Source organism: Gavia stellata, chromosome 5, assembly GCF_030936135.1.
Source record: "Gavia stellata isolate bGavSte3 chromosome 5, bGavSte3.hap2, whole genome shotgun sequence".
NCBI lineage: Eukaryota > Metazoa > Chordata > Aves > Gaviiformes > Gaviidae > Gavia > Gavia stellata.
In genome coordinates, this window is record NC_082598.1 from 53,605,598 (window position 1) to 53,630,761 (window position 25,164).

Sequence of the window (25,164 nt, forward strand, 5' to 3'; positions counted from 1 at the left end):
CCGCCCGCCCCAGAGCCCTCTCCCCAGCCGCAAACCCTGCCACCGCTGTACCCCCGGAAAAAAGAAAAAAAACTGAGCAAAATTAATGCAGCAGGAGTGCCAGGTGAGGTGGGAGCTGCCGTTGGCAGCGGTGGCAAAGCACGAGTGGGGAGCTGCTGGGACGAGGTGTGGCTCTGTGGAAGAAGCTTCCCCGTCCCTGGCAGCCCCTGCTTCTCCGGCCCAGCGCCGCGCTGGGACCCTGCAAAGGCTGCTGGAGCAGGGGCTGGAGGAACTGTCCAGCCCATGATTGCAGCAGGTGAGGGAACCTTTCTGAGCAGTTGGGATGGAAGAAGAGCAGCTCCACCTCCCAGTGACAGTGATGCCACTGCCATAGCTGGCAGTGATGTTCTTAACCTCCATCCACCTCTGTGGATGCTCCTCTTAAGCAGAATGTGCCTCTTCCTCAATAAATCCCCTTTACAGTGATGCTGTAAAAGGAAAATGCCCCCGAAAGTTGCTTATCTGTGTTTCTTGAAGGAGGCATGGGGGGCGATGTAGGTCAGAGAGCTGGCAAAAGGAGTATGGACTCATAGCGATACAGATACCTTCTGGCAAGACCCCAGTGAGAAGGGTGCACACGCTGCCCACCTAGCAAAAGCTGAGAATACCAGTGAGCCTGGGCGTCGGCTAACAAAGACTGAGCCGAAGAGAGGAAGGGGCCAAAGGACAGTTCAGCTCATGCACCCACCTTGGAAGAGGCGTCACGCGGGAAGGATGCATGGGAAGGGTGAAGACACACGAACTAAATACAACTGGTTACACCTGAAGATGGCACAGGAGGGAGAAAAGCTGAGACCTAGCTTTCAAGAGCCATTTTAGAGCTCCAAGGTGAGTAAAAAAAAAAAAAAAAAGTAGGGAAAGGGCAGACTGGAAGCCCCAGTCAAAGCCTCCTGAAGTTGAAAGCAAGATTTCCATTAGCATTGCAATGGGCTGCATCAGATGCCCAAGGTGAAAAAAGGTGGTGGTGGTTTGTTGAAAGGATGCCCTTGGTATCTCCACATTAAGAGAAGGTGGGGCTTATGCAGACAGATGGTGAAAGTTAAAATGTATGATGTCCTCCAGTCTCCGGTTTTGGCCGAAATGCTGGTTTGCAAACTGCTGGGTTACCTGTTAGAAGGAAGGGAGCGTTTTGCGATCGCTGCCCAGCGGTCAGTCAAAACCCTGCTGGTCTCACGGAGCTGAGAAATTAAAAACAGAAAGTCCCAAGCCGATGGAAATGTCAAATGGGAAAAAGGTCAGATGAAATTTTCCTTTCATTTTGACCAATGACATTTTCAAAGTTACCTTTAAAGGTGCAATCTGGAAAGCCTTGGGGAAAAACAAAAAAAAAAACACAAAAGAAAACAAGCCAACGCCAGTCTCGAGAAGCACATGGAGTGGGAATACGTGCGTGGCCAGGGGCACGCGTGCGTGCACAACAGCAATAACCAGGGCCTGGCTGGAAACCTGGAGCGGACAGGCTGGGAAAGAAAGCCTTTTTTGCACCAGAAATAGAGGACAGACAAGCCTGGCAGTAAACCTACTGTGATCCTATGCGCTGTCATGTACCAAAGAGTCAGTCTTTTCACTGAGTAGAAAATAAAATACGTTTGCAGTGACAACCGAAAAAGCAAGAATTCACTCCTTTTGCCAAGTTCCCACTTCACCTGTTTTGTGGTGGCCAAGATGGACATGGCTGAGAGGGACAAACATCCCCCTGGTCAGCCAGGGAGGGCCTGCACTGCCCTGCCCAGGCAGCGGTGGAGGGAGCGCGGCGCAGGCAGCAAACTGCAGTACGTGGGATTTCAACTTCACCGCTCCATTGCCCTACACTGGCCCATGTGGCAGAGGCTGCCCTGGCTGCAGCAAGCCTGGGAACATCTGCGGCGGTCCACCGAGTGCATCTCACCCAGAAATAGCCCGGCAGAGGACTCCCAGTAGCCCTGACCACCACAAACATTACGAGAGGCAGTGGGTTTCCATAAGAGTGAGTAACCTGCAGCTCTGTGGGAAGCTAATGGGAGCTGCTGGCTCTCACACCACCTCAAAGCAAAGCAAGACATATGGAGGCCCACCTTGGATGCACAAATCAGGCGGTCAACATCAGTGCCTCCACATGCTTGCACCCATGCTCCTGAACCAGTGGTCTGCGTGTATTTGGACTGGGAGGCTGACACTGGTTCACAGCCACCTCAGGAGAGGATTGCTTCTTGGAGCAACCTGGAGGCACCAAGGTGGTGCAAAACTTCCCAGGGAGGGGTGCTGGGTTGGATCCTTTACAGGTGCAGGTCAGTGACTTCAGTGGAGCGTCACCAGTTTATACCACCTTTGCATTGGGCATCAAGCATAGCAATGCCAACATGAGGTAAGCAACCCATGTGGGCTAGCAGAGGACTTTGGAGGAGTACGATGGCTGGAGAAGGGAAGGACAGCCAGCATCTACAGGGACACGTCTTAGAAGACCTTCAGGAAGGGGACAACAGGTTCCATAAAAACGTGAATGATTCATTCTGCTGCTGACAAAATTAGAAATAAAGTAATAATGGTAATAATAATAATAATTATAATAATAATTATAATCCTTGCACTAGATACTAATTAGTAAATAATTATCATAGCAACTGCTCTTTTTTATTTTTTTCTGGGTTTCCTTTTTTTCCCCCTAACCACTCTGAATTGCATATCTGGCCCCCCTCATATCGCAAAGGTGTAGAAAGGGTGTTGTTACAGTGTGAATTGAAAATTAACTCCGATCCTATGTTCCTCACTGTCTTACAGCTATTCTCCACACAGGCTCAGTGGGACTTGATCGGAGAAGGAAAGGGACATTACATGTGTTCCTGCTTAGCACCCAGAGTACCTGCTTTCCAGATGCACACCTCTTAAACTCTGATTTTCTTGTTGTTTTTTTTCTTTTTTTACAGGTAGGTCTAGGAAACAGAACAATGACAGGAGGATCACTGTGAGACAATCGATGTGCAGAATTGTAGCCAAAATTTGAATTCACCAGAAACCAATAAGCTGCTGAAATAGCCACAACCAACTGTCCATAGCCTTGTCTAGAATGGCTTTAAACAAAAAATATAAAGAGCCATGGACAGTCTCCTTACCCCTGTCCAGAATTTGATGTAAACAACATCCATAGAAACTGGGATTGTTAAGAAAGTTTATCCATATATCTGGATAGCAATAAAAAGCGTTTCCTAGGAAACTGTAAAATCCTGTACCAAGCAGTGTACAGCCAAGCCGAGAGGAACATTAGGTTGATTTATATTTTCAAGGTACAACTTTGCATGATTTCTTTTAGATCCTGTGATAATGTACAAGGAGAGCACGTGTGAAGGTCAGGGCTGTTTTTCTTTTTGTTTGTTTGCTTGCTTGCTTCTCTGAAATGTCTCTTGTGTAACTCATTGGTCTGGGTTTTCGTTTCAATTCTCGTTTGTAGTAACAGGGCATTACCACTCCCCGCGTCTGTCCTTCCTGTTCACACCAAGGCTGCGTCAGTAATTTCCTTCTGCTGCCAAAGAAACAACGGTTTCGTGTCTTCCCATTTCTTCAAGAACTGCCGCCAGCATGCTCAGGTTGCCGTCAGGGAAATTCTGGGCTTCCCAGAGATCCAGGATCACCCCGGTGGGACTCGATTTCGTAGCAAAATAATTTAGGTACCTGCAACAAGCCAAAAGGAAACTCATTTTTTCAGCTGCATGAAGGCTATCTGAATTTGTATGATTTCAGCCCATCCCCATTACTGGTGCTGTCAAGGTGCTCATCTCCTGTGTGGTCAGTCTGACCGGTCTGTAGACACATCTGCTGTCACTCGTCTTCACCAGGACCCCTTTGCACATCCTTCCCAGGAGGCTTCGCCGCCCGACCAGGCATAGGCAGCCCCACTCACCTGTCCAGTTTCAGCTTGTGGGCCAGCATCCGCCAGTCGTGGCCCCTGGTCTGGGGTGCATCCAGGCTGCTGCACAGCTTCTGCCTTATCGGGAGGGGAATGCTGAAAGCACTGGGCCCTACTATGGTGGTGATGGTGCCTGCCGAGTCCATAGGAGGATAATCAATGCCAGCAGGTTCCTGAGGTTGGAAAGAAAGCAAAAAAACCCAAAACCCCAGAAGTTTTGTTACTGAGTGCAGAGATGATTGTAGTATATACAAGTGTATCCTCTGAGACTCAGTGCTTTTACTTGCATTAGAGGGAGCAGCTCTCTGCTCATCAAGCGTTTATGATGTTAGTCAGCTAAAAAAGAGAAATATTTATAACTGACTTTGGGTAGACAGCAGGTTTTTTTTTTCCCCCCCTTTTTTTTTTTAGGGTGAAGATTACTATGGCTGGACAAAATTGAGCACAGCTTAATTAATCACTTACTGGAAATAACAAAAGATCAGGCACTTTTTGACACATTTCAGAGGCAATTGCTACTCCTAGGGCAGAACAGGGTGGCTGGCAGGAGCCCCTTCCCAGCAGCCCACCAAGCCTCCCACCCCACCCAGAACCAGCACTGGGCTCATGCCGCTGACATTCCTTTGGCAGCACCAGTGCTCTCTGAAGCCTCTGATGCTGGGCAGACCACAGAGAGACGGTTAATACTGCCCCAGGCACAAGCTGATCCTTCATTTTCACGCAGCTTTAATTCTGTGCTGGAGATAGATGGAGCGTGCGCGGTGGGGGGAAGCAGCCCTCGCCTTCCTCCCCAAGACCAGCACTGTGCTCAAAAGCAGTGGCAGCAGTGTTTCAAGGGGAAAGTCACCTCCAAAGCCAGCCTGTCCCCTGTGGGTACGGGGTTGGCACTCTCTGATGAGGTCCTCCCAGCTGGGAGGCTCCCCATGACACAGCTGTAATGTGGCCCCGCTGGGAGAAATAAGCGGTTGGCTCTTCTGGGCAAGGATTTTACCTCTTCCTTGGCCTGGAAGGATTTAGCCCCCACAGGTGGGTAGAAAGAGGGGCTCAGGAGCTGGTAGGACCAGGGTAGTTGGTCAGTTTGGATGGTTGGGTTTGCTTTGGAACGGCGAGGTGCTGCAGGGCGGCTGAAAGCCCCACCAAACCCCCTCCACACTGACTGCCGCCTGACCGTGCCGCGGGGACACTGCTCTCAGATGCAGCACTTGTCACCTCCAGCACGCGATGGAAAAAGTGGCAAGCAGGGCTGGGTCTCCTTTCATGCCTCTCACCCGCCTTCTCAATTGCTCTCCTTTGCAGCATGACAGGCCTGAGGCCGGGCTGGCAGAAACAGGGGAGCTGCTTCATCTCCGCCTCTGCCCAAGTCACAGCCCGGGGCAGCCAGAAACATCCGTGCAAAAGACTCATCGTTAAACGTCAATTTGTTTTCTCCTCTGTGAGCTGTCTTGTTGCTTCGTGTCAAGCTGGCTGCTGGGAAGGCCCTGTAAAACCTGAAACTGTCTCAAAACCAGGTAATGCCTGGCTTAAGCTGCCGTCACAAATTCCCCAGCAAGCTTGTTGGAGATGCTCAGAGTCAGCCCCCAAAAATGTACGCAGAGATAGAAAGGAGAGAGCCAGTATCCATAAGCAATGAACAGAATTAAACCTCTTTTGCCTCCACTCTTCTATCCACACCAATTAATTCTTTTCTACTCTATAAATATGCATTGTTTTGCCTTTTTTTTTTTTTTTTTAAATGGCATTTTAGGCGCTCAGTGACACTTCTAACCAAGGAAGGTTTATGCCACACAGTAATGTCCTCAGTGAATGTGCCCAAAGCAGCGCCGAATGCAGCATCCCTATCTGGGCGCCACGGCCCTGCATCGCAGAGCGGCCGCCCCAAGCACACCGCTTCCGACAGCGACCTACTGTCCTCCGACTGCCTGGCAGCAGGGGCTGCCCAGGAGCCGGCAAAACCACCCGCACGCCACCGCTGCTGCCCGCAGCCTCACCCGCTGGCAGCTCAGAAGCGGCTGTAGGGTGGTGACTGGTGGCAGCGCAGACGGACAATCTTCCTTTTTTATTCTGGGCCAAGGGATGCAAGCGACACATTGCGGCAGCGCTGCCCCGGCTCTGGAGGTGGCCTGCTGCCCCAGGTGCGTCACGATGGCTGCAGAGGGAGGCCGGGTATCCGTGGCAGTGCCCTGGGGCTCTTTGGGGTGAGTACCAATAGTACAAGATAAAAAGGGGCTTCAAAAACAAAGAGTGGGAGACCTTTATCACACTCTTCCTCTGGCCTCACAAATTTGCATTTTTTGGCACTCATTTTGTATTTTTGAAGTCCCAGTGGAAGACACTGTATAAAGCCAGAATAAGTTTAATCTGCAGAAGTTTTACATCCCTTACAGGGGACAAAAAAGAAAGCCCATGAAGGGAGGATGCAGGACACTGTTACTATATTTTTATCACAGGGTGACAGAGGCAGAGAAGCAGCTCCAGCAATGAAGAAAAGTGCCAGTACAGTCCTGCAACACCTAACCACTAGCTGCCTGCCTCCCCCACAAGAAGGGAATAATGTGCACAATTTGAAATCACCAGAAGCAAACCAAACCAGACACCATCTGAAAGCAGAGACCAAAACACACCCTTACATGATGTCAGTCACGTCACCAGAAGAAAAGGTGAGGAACCACAGCTAAGGTTTCCTGTTGCCTGGTCTTTATCACACCAACCCCTTCCTCTTATGCCTCTGGAGGCATACACATCAGTTTCCAGGTTGCTGTTACTACACTTCCAAGTAACTTTTGTCATCAAACCAGCTGAGTGTTAGGGGTGTTTCTAGTAACAAAGTTGACCCTGTATGCCAGTGCTTAGCAGCCCAAGGTCCTCCTGCCCCTCACTTGGGCTCAGGAACATCACTACGTGTCAACCAGGAGGAGCAATTTTGCAGTAGGCAGCCTTGATAGCGGTGGTATTATTCCCTCCCTCTATTCATCACTGATGGATGGGATCACAGCACAAGACAAGAATATTATCCTGTTCCCTCTGAATCTATTACCAGGCCCTATTACACACAAGCAGCTGAAGATGATTATAGTGTATACTTGCATTTCATTAAAGTTACTCTCAGTTCTTTTGCTGCGAGGTTAAATTAGAGATTACCTCAATGCAGCACTTATTACAATAATTGTTTATGATACTTGTTTTACCATCTGTCTTTAATGCTGTGTAGTCCCCAGCTGAATATGGAACTTTACACCCACTAACCAAGCAGATGTTATGGGTAATGGCGCACACCATCGGGGCCCTGCAGCTCAAGTAACTTTTGTCTGTGGTCTCCCAGCCCTTTCCCAAATCAGCCAGCAGCAATTGCTGCCTCAGAGCCTGCTCTTCGTAGCCGCCGAGGGTACCAGGCATAAAACCCCCCAGCAAATTCAGTGCCACTTCACACCTGAACGTGTTACTTGGTTTCTCAGCCCTAAGCTTGACTGCCCCAAGGAGTGAAAATTCTCCAGGTGCTTGCTATGTAGCATAAGCAAAAATGCTCCAAAACTTATGATCGTTTTTCTACTGGAAAATGTCAGCCATCAAAAGAAAAATTGTCGAAGATAATAGTCAGGATCTGTAGCAGCAGCAAAATCTGATGAGAAAAGTCTGCTGCAACTACACCATCTGATATTCCCTCTGCACAGCAGTTATTATGTGGGATCGGAGTGGAGTGTCTCATGCAAACATATAGCAATGACATTTTCCTATTCTCCTTTCTCCCTCTCCAGGGAAATGTCAGGCATGACGGTCTTGTGCACTGCCAGGAAACAGGACCATGCAGTGCTTTGCGAGATACTTTAGGGAGTGGTAGGCAAAGAGCTCCTCCACAGAGACACAGAAAGGTGGCACTAGCTGGGAGACCATAGCTGCCCTCCTCCCTCCCTTGAAGGGGGATGCTCCCTTCCAGATGAGAGAAACTGAGGGAAAATGCAACAGGAGATACAAAGCAATTACTTAATGCATCCCTTATGTCCACCCCAGCAGTCAGGAGGAAAATAGGAAGCACTAAAGAGGTAGCAATGGGAAAGGATATACCTCCTTAGCTCTCCCACGTTCCTGCAGTAGGACAGAGAAGTGCACCGATGCCATTTACCTCTGAGACGGAGCAGTTGAGCTGGAAGATCTGCCCTTCTCCTTCAACCTGCCGCACGCAGAGTTTGCATACCAGCTCCAGGGTATTCAGGCTGAACCTTTCCAGTGTGAAGGTGCAGTGCAGGTTCCTCTGGCATCCACTCCAGATGTGGTAAAAAGGAATCTCCTGCAGGAGGAAAGCAAAAAACCAGTATAGTCAGGGAAGCATGCAGGACCAGGGCATGGAAGCTATAGGACCAGAGGCCATGGGCTCCGTGCTACTGTCACTGCAAGTGGTCCAGGAAAAGAAAGGTCCACGGCACTGCAGTCTGGCACCTGGTGTTCTTTAAACACCCCTGTGTGTCACTGTATTTCTTTAAGCCTCGCTGCTAGGATCCAATCTGAATGGTTTGTGATGCTCACCTGGTATTTAGCCAGCAGTTTGCTCTTCCAGAGAGAGTGGGCAATGTCATGAATGGACAGGCGGAGGTTGTGGGTGCTTCCCTTAAAATGCAAAGCTTTGGGTTCCTCCAAAAGCTGCCCGCCCATCTGCCGCTCAAGCTGGAGGACCTCCTGCAGTATTGTGATAACAAGAAGAAAATAGTCACATTTCATCGAGACAGTACACCTCTGATTCCTCAAGATTAACTGCTGTAAATGCTGTAGCTTGTGTAATACAGAAAAAAATGCAGAGTTGTGTTTCCCTGTGAACCTGAATTGTACTAGTGGATCTCAGATAACCCCCTTGCCCTCATCATACAGCAGCAGCCCAGCAGGGATGCAGGCACCCATGTCTTCCCTGGGAGACACACCATTATCTGACATGTCCTATAAGCAGAAGGCTTAATTGCATGCAATTATATTGAATACAAAGACTTTGCATACAGGCACTGTTTGAATATGGAAATATATCAGTCTTCTCCATTGCTCACCAAACTGGACATCTAATGGTTGCTTTACTATTTTGCTTTTTGGAAGCTCTTATTTGCATAGATCCTGCTGATATAGGATCTGTGCATACTGCTGGTCCTTCAGCTTGTGGCCTCCTGGCAAACTGCTCCTTGACAGAGCAGTACAGGAGATGATAACAGATTCCTACTCTGAGACTAACTGTCAAGCGAGATGCTATCAAAACAAGAGCAAGACACTGTGATGGAGCATTTTGTACTTATGAATACATAGGTTCAGGGTTACTGAAATATTGATCTTGTAATTAAAAGCTAGTAAGCCAAGCGTCTGGTCATTTTCTGCAGCTAAAAACAAATATATGCCTGTAACTAATGAGACCACAGTGGACCGTTGCCTACAAACAGCCTAACAGTAGTCCACATGAAGAACCAAGTACAAAGGCACCTACGTGAGCCCCATTAGAAAGCAACACAGCCAGATTCAGTCCTATTTAATTACAAGAGCCAACCAACCAAGCAGTCTCATGTGGCCAAAGCCAATCATGTAGAGAGTGAGCATGCTCAAGGAGTATGTGGGCACATGAAACCAGGATGCTATCCCAGGCCAACTAAAGGAGCCTCCATTTTAGCTAAGTCAAAACAAGCTACTCTTGATCCCTTTCAGGATCTGGTTAGCAAAAAAGAAAAGTCCTAGTCCCTGGCGAGCCCAGTACCAGGCAGATCCTGAAGCTAAAATGATGTTTGTTTATCAGCCATTACAGGAAAAGAAACAAAAGTAGGAAACATTTTAGATTAAGGTTATGCCAATGAATCAGTTCCAGCTTCTTTCCAGCGCCCCCTAATTACCTCATCAAGATGTCTAAAGAGCAATCGATAGTAATTATCTGATTACTGTAGATCTTCATTACGTCCAAATTACCTCCCTGGAAGGGCCAGAAGATGACTTGTGGCACTGCATGAGCTAATTGTAGATGCCACCTCTCAGGCACGTGGGGTGCGGGGGCCGAACGACCGCTCCTGCCCATGCAGTGCCAGCCCTGGGAGCCATGCTACTGTGGGGGAAAACACTGCAGTGTGATGCTGCACCATCCCACCCACCAGGTCTGGGTGTCTAGTTTCAATATCCCACTTTTGGTAACTGCCCTTGTTCACCGTAGCCCCTCGACATGCTCCAACTGGAGGATATTGAGCAGTGAGCGCATGCTTCTCCCATGCCACTCAGCTAATTAATTCAGAATTAATTAGGAGCCATGACTCCCACAGCCCTTCAGACCTGCAGGCTGGCTCTAGCCATACAGCATTTTATTTAGAGCAGCACTTATCCTGCTGGCTGGCACCTCTGTGCTCTCCTGAGCCGAAACCTGAGCTGCATGTTGCTCGCCCTGTGCACCGGCCACCCTCCCCATAGCCTCTCACCACCCCTGTGAGCTGGGACTTATGCCCTTACGCCCTTCCTAGGAGAAGGAGCAGCGTAACGCATTGCTCCATCATCAGTGCCACCAGGAAAACCACAACCTGTATTCGGAAAGGGTTTCCTCATTAATGGGGCAAAAACAAGCAACAGTGATTAGTGTAAGCCATTGCCTTTCTCCGTTAGAGGGAAAAATATGCATTAAATAACTGAGAGAAGATCACATGCCTGTTATGCCTTTTTTCCTTTCTTTTGGAGGACAGTCACTGTGCAGCCGGAGGCGGGTTGGGGGATGCCACCCTGCTACAGCCTGAAATCATTCACTTGCCCCCAGTGTGCGAGGCTGCTCAGCCCCCACCACACTGTCACACACAGCTCATATACCTCAATGTCAAAGCCATATGTGAATAAACAGATGAGAATAAAGCAGCTGGATTTCTTTATAGTTATCGTATTACTACTTTCTTTTTTTACAGCATACTAGTTCGGGCATCCTGCTCTAAGTGCAAAATTGCCTTAAAAAAGAGGCCAGTGCTCAAGGTCGTCACTACCCTTGCCCTTCCCCAGAAAGTGTTCTTGTGAACATCCCATACAGGTGGCTCGGGACCCTGCGGGACAGCGGATGCTGCACATGTGATCAGCGCTGAGCCCACTGCTCCATAGCCCCCAGGAACCCCACCAAGCTGCTCCCACAATAACCAAGCCCTTATTGATGACAAGTCATTAAACTTCCCTACTGTACTGCAGGCGCTGGCAGTTTGGCAGCGAGCGCTTACTCTGCATGATGAGAAGAAAAGCCTGCTGGATAAATACAGCACTGTGTTTTATACCGCAACTGCTTGTCTTCCTTTGACTGTTAGGCTGTTAGGACACATTCAGCATATGGCACACTCATTCCTAGTTGTAAATAATAACAGAATGCATTCAGTCACCTATTAAAATAAACACATAATCCCCTACAAAGGCTCTTCCAAACCTCAGACATCCTAATATGGGAACATCTTATGCTGCTCTTCCCTCCCCTTGCCATGCCTTGCCTGGAGCAGCCAGCCCCAAGACACCAAGACGGTGCAGCTGGTGCCTCGCTTGCTGCCTACAACTTTCCCACCCTCTCCAAATTACTTTTAACCTCAGAACCCACTGGCTCAGTCCTGTCTGCATGCCTTGTCCCACACAGCCAGTGGTAATTGCCTGGTGAGTGCCTCCCCTGTGGCAATACTGCAGTGCCAAGGACCTCCTCCCGGCACGGCCGGGGCTGCTGCGGTGCCAGATGTTGTGAAAGCACGTGGCAAACACTCCAACCTTTTTTTTCTTTCTAAATTGTCACAGTTTGAGTCTACACGACACCATCGCACAGGGCTGGTTTGTACATGCTGGTTCATACACACTGGTCCATGCTCAACCCTTTCATCTACAGCTGGTTTACTAACTTTGTTTTTCTTAAACCTTCTCCTTCCCCAGACCTTTCATTTCCAGAAAAATGCAATTGATACGTTCATAAGAGTTTGTGGTCAGCAAGTATGTGTGCTTGTCCTCCTGTAAACCACCAGCTAGCTGGATCTTGAACCCCATGGGTGGCCTTCCAGTCTTGGGGTAGACGTGCCACAAAAGAAGAAAATTAAAATGCATGCACTTTGCTGTAAAAAAGCAGTAGGTACGAGTGGGACAGTGGCCACCCAACTTTCTGCTCACCTTTCCTCACCAAATTACAAGCTCGCTTTGGGGTCTACCTGCAGCAGAAGCCCAAGGACTGGCCTGCTCCCCTCCCAAACGCTGGCTACAGTTTCTCAGGTGAAAGATGGTCCCTCCATGTTGCTCAGTGCCTCTCCCGATCCCTTCTGCTATTGCACCGTATCGGATTAACTTTACCTCACAACGCTCCCCACAGTCTATTAGAAACGAACCAACAGCTCTTGAGTAACACCTAATTGGATTCCCCCAGCTCTGACTGCATTAGCTGTCTGTCCAAGGCACCTCTGAGTCACTTATTATTACCTCAGGCCTTGATAAACCCGTGGAAAATTGTATTATGCAGCACAGGCATAAAACCATCAGGACTTCTGAAGCTTGATCGCTATGAAAGACCCTTTTCACTTTTTTTAAAGAGGAAAAACAAAAGGGAAATAAGACTGGGGAAAATAATTGCTTCTAAAATCCTGATAACACCAACGCATTGACAGAGGCTAAGCTCCCCAGCCCTGTACAGACAAAACCATGCTGAAGTCACGGTGCGCCTGCTTCAACCCTTAGACTTTACTGCCTTTCTTACAGAGAGCGAAAGAGTATCCCCCCAGCAAAGGCCAGGCAGGCAAGCCTTGATATCAGATAGTATTGGGGAGGAAAACGGAGCTTGCCGTTCGCAGTGATGGAAGTCACTGCTCTGTAAAACACAAACATCGCCCAGCCAGTGTATGTAGGTTTGTATCCCAATAAATCCCACCTGGAGCTGAAGAATCAAAAGCATATACAGCACCAGGATGACTCTGCTTAGAGTCAGGCTTTGAACTCGTTTTGCTGCAAAGAGTCATTTGGGAAGTTGCACTGGCTACGATTAAAGAAAAAAAACCCTACCTTTTAATAACCTCCATTCTTACACGTGCAGTTGGAGCTACATATTTCATGAGTGCATCTATTATAGATACCATCTGTATAAATACAGGTATTTATAAAGAGAAATAGCAAGTATGGTTATCTATCTGCTCATCTGTATGTAGTGAGTGTGTGTTTGTGTGCATGCCAGAATTACGCAGTGAGCGTTAAGGTTATATATAGTTAGAGATAGCAACAGCTTTGGTTTATTTTAGTTGCAAATTCCCAACACAAAAAGCTGCACACGAAGAGGTGTAATAAAGCAGTATGAAAGCAGGCAGTAATTAACAGCCCAGAAGCTTCTTTTATCATTATCAACTATTTACAAAGAAGCATTTATATGTTTCCCCATCTCTGGGGAGCTGGCACTTAGCATTAAAAATACATGAATAATGAATGAAGCCTCGTGTACCTTATGGCCTTTTAATAATGCAAAAATCTTAGGATTCAGGATATGATACAGGTAAACAAAGGAAAAAAGACTGGTGGGCAGAAAATAGTGTGAGATCCCTATGCAAAGGACAATTTATAGCGTGTGGGGATTAAACTGTAAAACAGCAGCTTGTTGTCAAGCTCTTCTTCTAATCGGAAGAATAACCCAGGGAGCAGGAATAAACAGAGCAGAGGATCTAGTCACCGCTATGACTGCAGTCCTGTGAGAGCTGGAGAGGGAGAGGGAAAGCGAGCGGGAGCGCAACAACCACCTTAAGTGCATCCTGCGTGTCATCGAGGCAGTAGACCCGGATGCTGTACTCCAGCGAAGAGCAGGACAGCGGTCCGAAGATGGCCAGTTTGAGACGTTTTGCTGCTGCTTTGGTGATTGACTGTCCCACCAAGGCATACGTGCTGAGGGTTTCTGTCAGGATATGGCAGGCCTCTGGGTCCAGCTGGATATAGCACGGAGTGGTGAAGTTTTCCTCCCCGACGACCACCACATCCTAAGGGAGAAAGAGGCCAAGTTAGAGCTCCCGACCCCTCAGAGCTGCTCTCCTTTGAGACAGCAATGCCCCTTTCAAGCCTGGATGATGCACAAAGTCCTTGCTGTTTGCACCTTAGCTTAATCAAGATTTAAAATTCCTGCTTCCAGCTTTTCTCTTGTATAGGCATGGGGAGGGGATGATTTCTCTGGGGTTCTGGTGGTGGTGATGGTGGTAGAGACCTCCTCCTGTCCTCACTCCCCTCAGACTTGTAATTCTTTCCTCTGGGCCCTGCAGCAGTTTTTAAAGCCCTGGGCAGAGTTCGGCAAATAATGAAAATATCACCAATACTTTATTGAAAAAGATATTGCAGAACTAATCATTTGGTGACCATGACTTAACATCAGTAGTTGCAGGCGTGGTGAAGAAATAACTGCCCTTCACTTCCTAAGCATGACAGTAAGGAATTATAAAAACTCAAGGAAGGGAAGTAACCTCTAGGATGGCTGAATGCCACATCTACATGAAATATCACCTTCTGCTTTGTCAGAATAATCCTCCGTGACGAGACTGCAGGGTGCAGAAAAAAAATACATACAGCCCAAACACAGACAACCTCCCCACCCTGTGCGTAAAGGAAAACAGCTCCCCTGCTAATTTCTCCATTCAACCCTGTGTGTAATATCCTGCACGCAACACAAGGTGCTTCGAATGGCTTTGAAACAGAGCAGAAGCGAAAAGGCAGCAGCAGATGACGGCCGCCTCTTGCACAGCCACCACGCGCCACGTGATGCTTGGCACAACTCGTTTGTTTCCCCCCCGCTGCCTGCAGGTCTGCAGCACAACGTACACATCTGGCAGCTGAGCAGCGTGGGCTCAACTGAAATTTGGTGTTAAGCTCAGGCCCCCTCGTCTCAGGAAAGGCAAACGGGCCATGTTTGCAGGGGCGGCACAATCCTTCTGGAGGGCAAGGTGCTGCAGCACTGACTGCACTCCCCTACGGCCACGCCAGCAACTGCCTCTGGCAGGGGGCACTGGCCCCAAGCGATGCTGCAGGGGTGTGCATGCATGCACGCGTGTGTGCACATGCGGGGCTCGGCTTGGAGGAGCTGCTCCACAACTGAGCAGAGGAAGAAGATCGCTGTGTGATGGCCAGGGATCCTGTGGATGCTGTGGAGGCTGCGCTGGCACCAGAGTGCGTGCACGGTGGCGATGCAACCCCTCTGTCAAGGGCAGGAGGAGGACGGGGGAGAAAAGGAAGAAGTGCCAGTAACACACAGACACAAATAAGGAACATATGTGTGGTGCCAAGAGTCAGGCCGGTGGGGTGCAGATTAGTTGGCGAGACAGACCCGTGTTCGCTGCACACTCCCTCCCAGCGTGAGGAAGAGCTGGTGCCACAGGCAGGGGACAAAAGCAAGAGCCTTTAGAAGGCAATGCGGACACAGCGCTCTTGCTGCTTTCAGCCCAAATGCCTTCAAAAGCCACCCTGCCCTCATTAAACCTATGGGTAGGAGAAGGTGACCTTGCCAAATTAATTATGTGAGACCAAACTGGTGGCAGCAGGTACCTAGAAGCACAGAGCTGGAGAGGAAAGCTCTGCCAGGACAGCCCAGCCTTGCTGAAAGCATCACTTTATGCTCCAGTTACAGTGGGAGATCCTTCTGCCACCCTGCCCCAGGGCATCCTCCCGCTGCACCACTGGCAAGGAACCACCCAGGCTCCCAGCAAGCCTGTGCTGCCCAGTACGCTTGTGCAGCTCCTGAGTTAACAGGGTGCAGAGTTGGATTCCAGCCACATGAACTGAATCAAAGTGATGCTCCACCAACACATTAGGAGGGAAAATGAAAAGAAAAGTAAGGCCTGTAAATCCTATTAAGCTGGGCAATGTCTTGATGCTGAAACAGGAGTTTATTTGCAGCATTATTTTCACTTTCTTGAAAACAGACTATAAACCAGGGGAGTTCAAACTACTCTGTAAAAAACATCATCTTATTTCTAGAATCGAGTCAGAAATTATTTTCAGCCACTGTTCTTTATTTTGCCTTTTCTCTTCCTTCTCTCCCCATGACTTCGGCACAATATCCTGCCAGAACCAAAAGCTCAAGTGTCAAAATCCTGCGATGAAGGCTATTTCATGGAAAAAAGCCAGAACTAGGAGGCACCAAACTGCCCCAAGACAGCATCTTTCTATAGGCACTGGGCAACTTAGCTACCTGGTGCACTCCTGCCCGCCCGCAGCAGCCATGGATCTCCCACGGAAAACCCGAAATACAGGCATCCTGGTTCGGAAAGGCAGTTAAAGGCTTAGCAGAGAGCCCGGCACGCAGTCAGCACACAGGCTGGAGCTCCGGAGCCTCACCTCCCACGGCCCCTGGGCAGCCTGGTGCTTCAGCTGGATCTGCCAGTCCTCCGTGTTCGGTTCCGCGCAGTGGTGCATGGTTAAAATGACGGGCCGGGTTAGCAGTGCTCCTGGCGGGCCGCAGCTCACCACCGGCGTCAGCAGCGTTTGGCTGTCTTCTACAGGCGGCCTGCCCACGGGACAGAAAGACGGCTATGTTAAGTGAGTTGAAAAAGGCAAAAAGGTACATTCAGGTATGTAAAAATAAAAAATCCTTCTCTTAAAATAAAAAGATTGTGCAAGCAAAGAATGGGTGGGTTTGGTTTGGCTTTTTTTTTTTTCCCAAATCCCCAAATTTTTTTTTTTTTTTTTTGCTAAATATCACTCATTTGTCAAAATGCAGGTTTAGGTGGCAGCAAATTACAGATCACACTTGCTGAGCACCCCCCAGCGCTGAAGGATCCTTGCAGACCATATTCACTCACTCCCGAAATGCAGTCACTGCTGCATTTGGCAGTTGCTTACCAGCATACAAAAATGAGCAGTGGCTCTTGTAAGCACCACATATGAGAATTATTTACTGTCTGGACAGAGAAAATTGAAGAACAAAGGAAGAGAATGAACTAACGAGCATGTCTGAAACCTCGTAAGTGGTATACAGCACATCTGAGACGTGCAGTTTGGGTTCAGAGCCATCACCAAACCCACTGATACTCTATTTTACTTAAAAGGCATTCAGATCAACCAGAATGGCTTTTGCAAATATGCCTGCAGGGAGCAGGTGTCACTGGCGGCAGGGGAGAAAGGGCGAAGGGATGGTAAGGAATAGTGCAGAGGGCAAACCACATTCACAAAGCCTGAGATTTCTAATGATAACCCGGAGCTGTTCAGTTAAAAATATGTGTATTGTCCAGTGCACTTGCAGCCAGTCACTAGGAATGGGTGATATGGGAAATCATATAAATATATAGGATACATTGCATACACTGTAGTTTGTAAACAAGTGTGTGTGTGCGCGCGCGCATGCATGTGCATGTGTGCGCATGTGTAAACTATTCCAGACCAACTGCTGAGGAGCTTAAAAATCAGAGGAAGCATGAGTGACTTTAACTATCCCGACATCTGGTGTATGACAAATACAGCTGAATGTGCCTCATCAACTGCCTCCCTAAATAATACAGAGGACAAATTCATGATCCAGAAACCAGTAAGCAGGAGATTAAAAGTGTTCAATGTGATCTGCGCTTAAACTCCAGATCTGCCCAAAGGACCTCCCATCTTCTGCTCCGGCTAAGGGTTCAAACCCTTGTTGCATTTATTTGTAAATATGTATTTGTATCTGGATTGGTCTTAGTGGAATTAATTGAGCCAACATTAAATACTGTTTATTTCTGCAAGTCTTTGCCTCTACCAAAAGAAAGACCAAAAAAAAAAGTAGCTGTAAACTTAGATAACATCTTCAAGGAGGCCAAATCAGGAAAGAAGCTGTTTTGATGTTCAATTTATTGCACCTATTCTGGCTATTGCAAAGATATGTCCATAGGCATATCCTAATTTTGCCCACCTTAATTCTCCCTGAATAATCCATTAATCCTACAGAAAATGAAAGACAAACTTTTGAGAAATCCTTTTTCAAAGGGGGACAAAGGCACTTCTGAAAAGTGTCTCTCGTTGCTACAAATGTTGTGGGAGGTTTTTATAACATTTGAGGAAAAAAAAGGTCTGGCGTGGAAAAATTTAGATCTGTGCAAATCAGTAAATCCAGATGATATGCATCTGTGGAAATTAACTGACGAGTTTACTAAATGATTTAACAATTGTTTCTGAAAAGCCGTGGACTGGAAATAAACAGCTGCGATAGCTGCCTTTCAAAAAGATGTACAATACAACAATCTGGACAGCTATCATGTATTATGTTGTTATTTTAGCCTAACAAACAGTACATAACAGAAATGAAATACTAGCAGATAGGGTAATACTAGTCCAGCTTCTCTTGCATGCTGTAGGGATCCCTGACTTCAGATTAAGAAGATCAGGGATCACTCTCTTCCAAGACTGAACTGAATAAATCATTGGGCAGTTTTTGACTAAAATGTTGCTTCTTTCAGAGTTCATTTACTTCAGGGTTTTTTTGGTAAGAAGCAACAAGAAGCTTAAAAAACATTCACAGTGTGGTGGTGGTTTTTAATGGTCGTCTACTTTGTGCCTTAACGGATATTTGAACACTCTCCTACAGTCTAATTCAAGAAATTTCAAAAAACATAATGTCTTATGAGAAAGATCTTTCAAAATTGCAGTATTTGTCTGGAAAGCTACAGATATGACAAGCTATAGACTTAATCATATGGTTAACCTAACTTCATCTAGAAGACTACTGACCCATGAAGAAGGAAGGAAAAAACCACAAGTTATCATAGTTTTTTGGACTGAATTACAAAACCAGCAGTCAAAAAAAATATAGCAGGGAATATATCATGATTGCCGTAAAAAAATGCACACAGTGTCTTTTAGGTGAAAAATGAGTTAAAATCGACAAGAAGCTGAGCACCAATGCATGCGGTTAAAAAAAGCCAAAAGGTCATTAAAATAATACAGTACTGATAAATCATACAGCCTAAAGTTGTCTCAAAGCAAAATTAAGTTTAGTCACTGCTCCGTGACAAAATTTTGTTAGCTGTTAAATTCTAGGACTCTGATGGAGGGCATGATTCTGCGCCGCAACATTTTATATCCGATTAGCACAAGTATAAAACACGATGCAGAACATGAAGTCGAGAGGCACTCCAGACTGCACAGTCAGCAAGTGCAATGGGAAGTAGATACAAGCATACAAAGGACATGCAAAAAACAGAAAGGCTTAGTATTTTTTCCCCAAGTTGGTAAACAGCATGTTTGTCACCAGACTTATGAGATTTATTGCCGAGTGGATGAGATATGCGTGCTCCTGACCTGGGTGTTTACGATACAGGAGACTCTGAAGAGTGAAGAGCAGAAAAATGGGCCAGCTCCGAGGGTGGTTGACTTTGCAGTCCCCAGTTGCCAACCAGAGAGGCATCTGAGTCCGGCACCACGAAGTTAAGGAACGCTGCTGGTCCCAATGACTCCTCCACCAGCCACCTCATGCAGACCCTGACCCATCTCAGCAGTTTGGGAATTGCAAGTGACCTAACTACTTTAAGCCTTTAAAAACTGAGATATAATGAATTGCAGAGAAGGTCTCGAGTGGTGTGAAACAGGGGTCAGTGTCACTGAATAGGTGAAATCCCAGCTCTATTGAAGTCAATGCTAAACCTCTCCCTGACTACTGTGAGGCCAGGGTTTCTACTCACAGTGTGGAAGGCAATGTAAATAGCAACACAATCATTATATTTACGGAGAACAGTAAATAAGGAATTATTGCAAGTAACAATGAGAGCCAGAAAATAATGCAAAAGATCCAGACAGGATAAAAAGTTAGGTAGGAAATAAAATCCTAGCAATTGTACAGCAGCTCATGCTTCCAGAGCAAAACAAGTTCCAAACATAGTTATTTAGTAGCAAAGAAAAGCAATAAAAGGGAAAAAGATCTCAGGTGAGCTTACTGCAACGCAGCAGGCATCAACTTGTAATGTGCCACAGTGGCAAAAAGCAAATCTGATTTCTGGGGCTGCATGGGACAAGGCACATCAGAGCACGCTGAGGTGATATTCCCTTTCCTATCCAGCTCTAATGCGACTGCAGTTAGCAGGGTGTTTAGGGACCACAGCAAGATCTCAGAAATAAACGCCTGAAACACGGAGGAATGAGGCTAAACCACGTAATGCCACATACAACAGAAAGGTACCCTATGACAACTGACAGGAAAAAGGAACAAAAATCTCTTGACAGATCTTTTCTTATTTCTCTCTGTTTCTAATTTCCATTTTAAAACAAAAGGATTATGCCTTACTATAGCTAATGAGAACAGAAACAGATGCAGTAGACAAGATACATTATACAAGAGATATTAATCTTTCTGCTTCAAGGCATAAACCCAACACTAATTGATGGGATTAGTAAACAACAAATTCCCCTGAAGACAGGTTAGGGTGTAGTCATTCATTATGAGCAATTTTCTACCTTTTCCTGGAGCAGGTGATGCAGCACCAGCAAAGCCAGGAGCCTGGCCTAGACGAGCGCCTGTTGTAATCAAGTATTGTGATTTCTGATTGCAGGAGATCCAGCACAAACACAGCCACAGGGGAGCATAGAGAGCAAGGGAGTTCTCTGAAGCAGAAAGATCTTTGAGCAGACATCTTCAAAATTGTGGGCCAGAACCTATTTTTAAGCAGTTACCCAAAAAAGAACCCCAAAAAACCCCATCCACATGTGCTTCACCTCAGGCTTGCAGCAGTCTTGGGACAACTTACTAGACAGGCCTGAGCATTCAGCTGTGCTAGTATGACTCCAAAGTCACTTCACTGCAGGCAAAAGAGATGTTTTTGTTTTACAAAGATCTGACTGAGACTAAAATTCCATCCCCTGTTTAGCATTGCTATTAAAAGGCACTAACAGTAACTGAAAGGTCTTCAGATATTTTTAGATGTCATCCCATCCCGCACTGCTTATCAAGAACAGTCACCTTTTATTTAAAAGCAAACAAACTTTCATTCACTATATCTGGTCCCTTCACAATCAAATTCGTGTTTTTAATGGGATTACTCATTTGAAACTGTCTCCCTGTAATAAGCCAGACCATATTCATTAAAGTAGCTGTCAGACAGCAGATGTGAACACAACTAGAGAAATCTCTGCTCCTCAGTGGGCCTACATTGCGCTCCCTGGCACCATGCGTAGATGTTACAGGCAATCACAGCAGCTCAGGAAGCACAGGATGGAGCAGGGGGAGAGGAATGGCTAACTCATAGCAACAGATGGCAACCCTTCACACAGCTTAGTGAAAAGTCAGAGGGAAGACATTTTGTTTCTCCTTTCATTGCTGGGGCTGTATTTTTAATATGTGTTACTTCTTAAGTTTCAAACTTAATACTCTGGACTGACCCTGGTTCTTCTGCTAGGTTATCTTTAGAAGGAAAATGATCTGAAAAGTTTTCCTCCCCTTTTGCTCATGCTCTGGTCTTTGTTATTTTGAATTTTTCAATTATAATGACTGGCACTTCATGAAATTGTCTTCTGGAGTTGCAAAGTAATTTTGTTTATGCAACTTTCACATCACTAAGCTTAGAGTTTACTGGTGAAAAAGGCAACATTGCTCCATGGATCAAACTCACTGATCAGCTGCGTGACTTTATATTAAAGTCTGTACATACACTGTGAAGCCACTGATCCAAATCCTGACAAGGCTCACCTGACTATTCTCTCTTTTAAGGTAGCTAATTTGGAAGTTGCACAATTTATGTACGTCCTCCATCAAGATCTTCAGGAGCACTGCTTGCTCCATTCTTCAGCGTTGTCACATTTCGTGGGCATGGCGACATCCACGCTCATTTGCATCATCTCCTGTGTGATGGATTACACAGGTGTGTCCTTCACTGTGCCATATTTAGTGCAGTTCTTGCCTCTGATTAGAGCATGCAAGACTAGCTCCACCTAAAGCTGTGCAAGCTCGGCAGGGGTGCACACGGGAACACGGGAACTGCCATACGAGATCAAACCAGTGGTCCATCAAGGCCCAGACCCCGTCTAGCACTGACCAGTGCCAGATGTTTCCAAAGGAAGCACACAGCTCCATTAATTTAGCTCACAGCTAAATTTGTTTTTTAACCTGAGGCAGTCAAGAAAATCCTGAAGGTTGGAGGTTTATACTTACGCTATTTAATCCTTAATTGTGTAAGACCTAGGCTCTCACAGATGCTCATGGGAACAGGCTCTTGCCAGGTACTCGTCACAACAGCGTGTTTATTTTATACGTGAAATCACAGCTCCAGAAGGCACCCCTCTTTGCAAATCTCAAAGTCAGTGATACTTCCCCAGACTAAGGGAGAGAGCATCTGATCACCATTGAAAAAGCCAATGAGCTTTGAGACAGAAACCTGCAGATAGTCGTAAAATATTCTCATAGGCTTGTCGTTTTTTCAGTTATATATATATATATATCTCCACATAAACACACACACATGCATGTACACAAACACACATAGATACCCTTTCCCCCACTGTAGCTACTTCATAAAGCACACGGATCCTTCCATGAGGTCAACATGAATCTCTCATGCCAGCCAGAGATCAGAGTCCAGTAGCTGCTTGCCATCCATCCTGCCCCGAATGGCAGGCAGGGTGCGGATGAGCTTGCAGTGCAGGAGCAGGAAAACCAGCCTGCTGGAGTATCAGTCCAGGAAAAGAGCAAACCCACTGCGCCACAGGCACACGAACACTTACAGAAAACAACTGCCTCCAAGTGGTGTTTATTGCAAGCTATCAGAACCCCAATTCATCGCCGAAGGATAATGCTTTTAGGGTGACCCTCTGCTCTCACATGCTTTGATGGCTATGAAATGGAACAAATAGAGTGTCTCAGAAAGCTCTCCTAACCAATCTGCAAGGCAGCAGAAAGAGTGATATTACTGGGTTATGAAGTCTCTCAAATGTCTGTACTACAGGTTTCAGAGACTAACTGGGGACATGTATTAGGAAAACAAAGGAAGGAAAAGAAAAGGGGAATTTGCAGGACTCTGAGGGATAACAGATTTCCTGTTTCAGCTTGACTGTTCAGAAGGCGTTTCATATTTCTACAAACAAAGCGTGAGATAAATCTTAAGTTGCTAGAGATACGTGAGCTGTGATGGTACACCTCTCTGTCGCACTGGTTGTATTTAGGGTAGTGCTACGGGGACCACATTCTCGCCTCAGCAGTGGTTGTATATCAAAAAAAAGAGCCTGCCTTCATTTCTGATTGTAACACACATTTTATAGTTTCCTATATGTCCCCTTCCAAACTACATCAACACACAACAGGACTTTTCAACCCATACGCATTTACACAGTGCACATGAAAATAAATACAGGGTCTCAGAGGGTTTATTGAACACACTCCAGTTACCGCCTGGCCACAAAAGCGAATGTCTGCAGATAGTCCTTACTGTGGCCTATCACTCTCTGCTGGAGTGCTGTAAGAGTGCAGCAGCGGATTTAAAAAATAATTACGCTGCACACTAACTTGTGGAGCCCGTATGACTCCAATTATGTGAAGCAACATCTGTGGCCCATGCAGTCAGAGAAAGAAGCTTTAACCGAGCTGTAGCTCTGCTGCAGAAAGTGAAGTGTCTAGTAACACAGTCCTGCAGCAGGAGACCATTACGGCTGGGGGCTGGGTGCCACCCACCCCTTTCTGCTCCTGGGCACCTGCGGGAAGGGAACAGGTAACAGGGGAGGACGTCACAGTCCTGCAGTGTTTAAGCCCTTTTCGGTGACTACTCGGTTCTCAGTGATCTAGACTACACCTGACGAGGTCCATTTTAAACGTCCTAGAAGTGGTTGGTTTCCACGAGCATGAAGAGCCTGGCATGATGGAGGGGGGCTGAAAAGCTGCCATAAATCAAATAGGCAGCTGGGGTCTGTGTGCCCAGGAAGCGATGACCACCACAATGGGATGAGCCCTGCTGCCCTGACGGCCAAGGCAGCCTGCTCTCCCCCCTCTTCTCCTAGGGAAAGAAATCACTTCTCCAAGTCTTCATTGCAAGTGAGGATTCACACCTCTCTGTTCACTTCTGCAGGCATACTTCAGCATACTTTCTCAGTTTGGCAGAGCACAGCTCCAAGCACGCTTTCCCAATACAGGTTAACCTATCCTTCCATCCCCTGTGTGACCTGCTGAGTAACAACTATCACAAAGGATGCAGAGGAGGCTTTATGACCCTCAAAGAAAATAAATCAGACTAGCATATGACATTTGTTGTCCACAGCTGCATGAATACGGAGGCAGGGACTCCCTCCATAACTGGCTGGAAAGAAAACAATTGCACAAATAACTTCTCCTAGGAATGAAATAATTTTTTTTTTGGAAGAATCAGATATTTTAAAAAGGGAGATTTGGAGGCAAGCTGAATAACAGGGGATGCCCTCAGATTTTAAATTTTTTTTCCTTCTGCAGGAAAGTCCTTTTTCAATGCTGTTTGTTGGTGTCTTTAAAACACAGCCAAAAGTAACAATCAATACTAGATATGAACACAGACGCTTTTTCTGTAGCTGCAATTAGCTATTTTCAAAGAGCAGGCGATGAATAATGTATGCGAAAGGGTGGGTGGAGGGGTTACTTATTTTTTCTTTAAGCAGATTGTTTTAGCATGGGTGAAAGACTACCAAGCTAAAGAATAGTGTTCAATATCACGCAGTGTATAAACAGCTGTGGCTTAGCACATTATAAAAGCCATTAAGGGGCTGAGCCAAAAAATGTATCTAGCTATGAGGAGGGGAAAGAGGCAAAGTACCGTGTAATGATTGCTTCGATTCACATTTGCCATTCAGCCTTTGTGCACGAGTCCATTCTGCAGACTAAGATCTCACCTTTCTCTTCATTAGGTTTTCCTAAACTGCTTCAAAAGGTATCTTGGCATTTTCAGAAATCCCTTTTTTTACACCAAGGCTGCCCAATCACTCAGTAGACATTAAGATCTAGAATATGAATTGGCCACACATGCAGATAACAGGTGAGAACAACAGGGGTCATCCCAACATTGGCTCTGGGTGGCCCTCCGTGTTCTGTGCCTGGGACTAAGCAGGACAACTACTCACTTACTTCTACCTTGGAGCAAGGGTGGGGTAAAGGGCACCAAAAGCTTTGGCTGCATCCTCTTCAATGCATGGACTAGCCAAGCCCATGAAGGGTAAAATAAAAATTCACCTTCATTATAATAAGAGAGGAGATTTTTCAAGCCAGGTGCTCAGGCACCTCTGCTGAGCCCATTTGTCACCTTGCTCCTCCACTTCCTTCTCCTTTTGCAGCACGGGTCTTTATTACGAGATTACCTCACACCTTCTCTGCCACACCAAACTCACGCTGGGACACT

At 46.7% G+C, this 25,164-nt stretch overlaps 1 protein-coding gene across 1 annotated transcript in view; it reads right to left on the reverse strand.

Moving 5' to 3' along the window:
• Positions 1-3,518: 3,518 nt before the first annotated feature.
• The window catches only part of UNC5C (unc-5 netrin receptor C), a 258,259-nt gene continuing 236,613 nt past the window's right edge, over positions 3,519-25,164 (reverse strand). The window contains exons 11-16 of the mRNA XM_059817715.1: positions 16,202-16,370; positions 13,627-13,860; positions 8,438-8,587; positions 8,037-8,201; positions 3,914-4,092; positions 3,519-3,684 (exon numbers count right to left, since the gene is read on the reverse strand). Of these exons, the coding sequence (XP_059673698.1) occupies positions 3,519-3,684; positions 3,914-4,092; positions 8,037-8,201; positions 8,438-8,587; positions 13,627-13,860; positions 16,202-16,370 (1,063 nt within the window). The remainder of the gene's footprint in view (positions 3,685-3,913; positions 4,093-8,036; positions 8,202-8,437; positions 8,588-13,626; positions 13,861-16,201; positions 16,371-25,164) is intronic.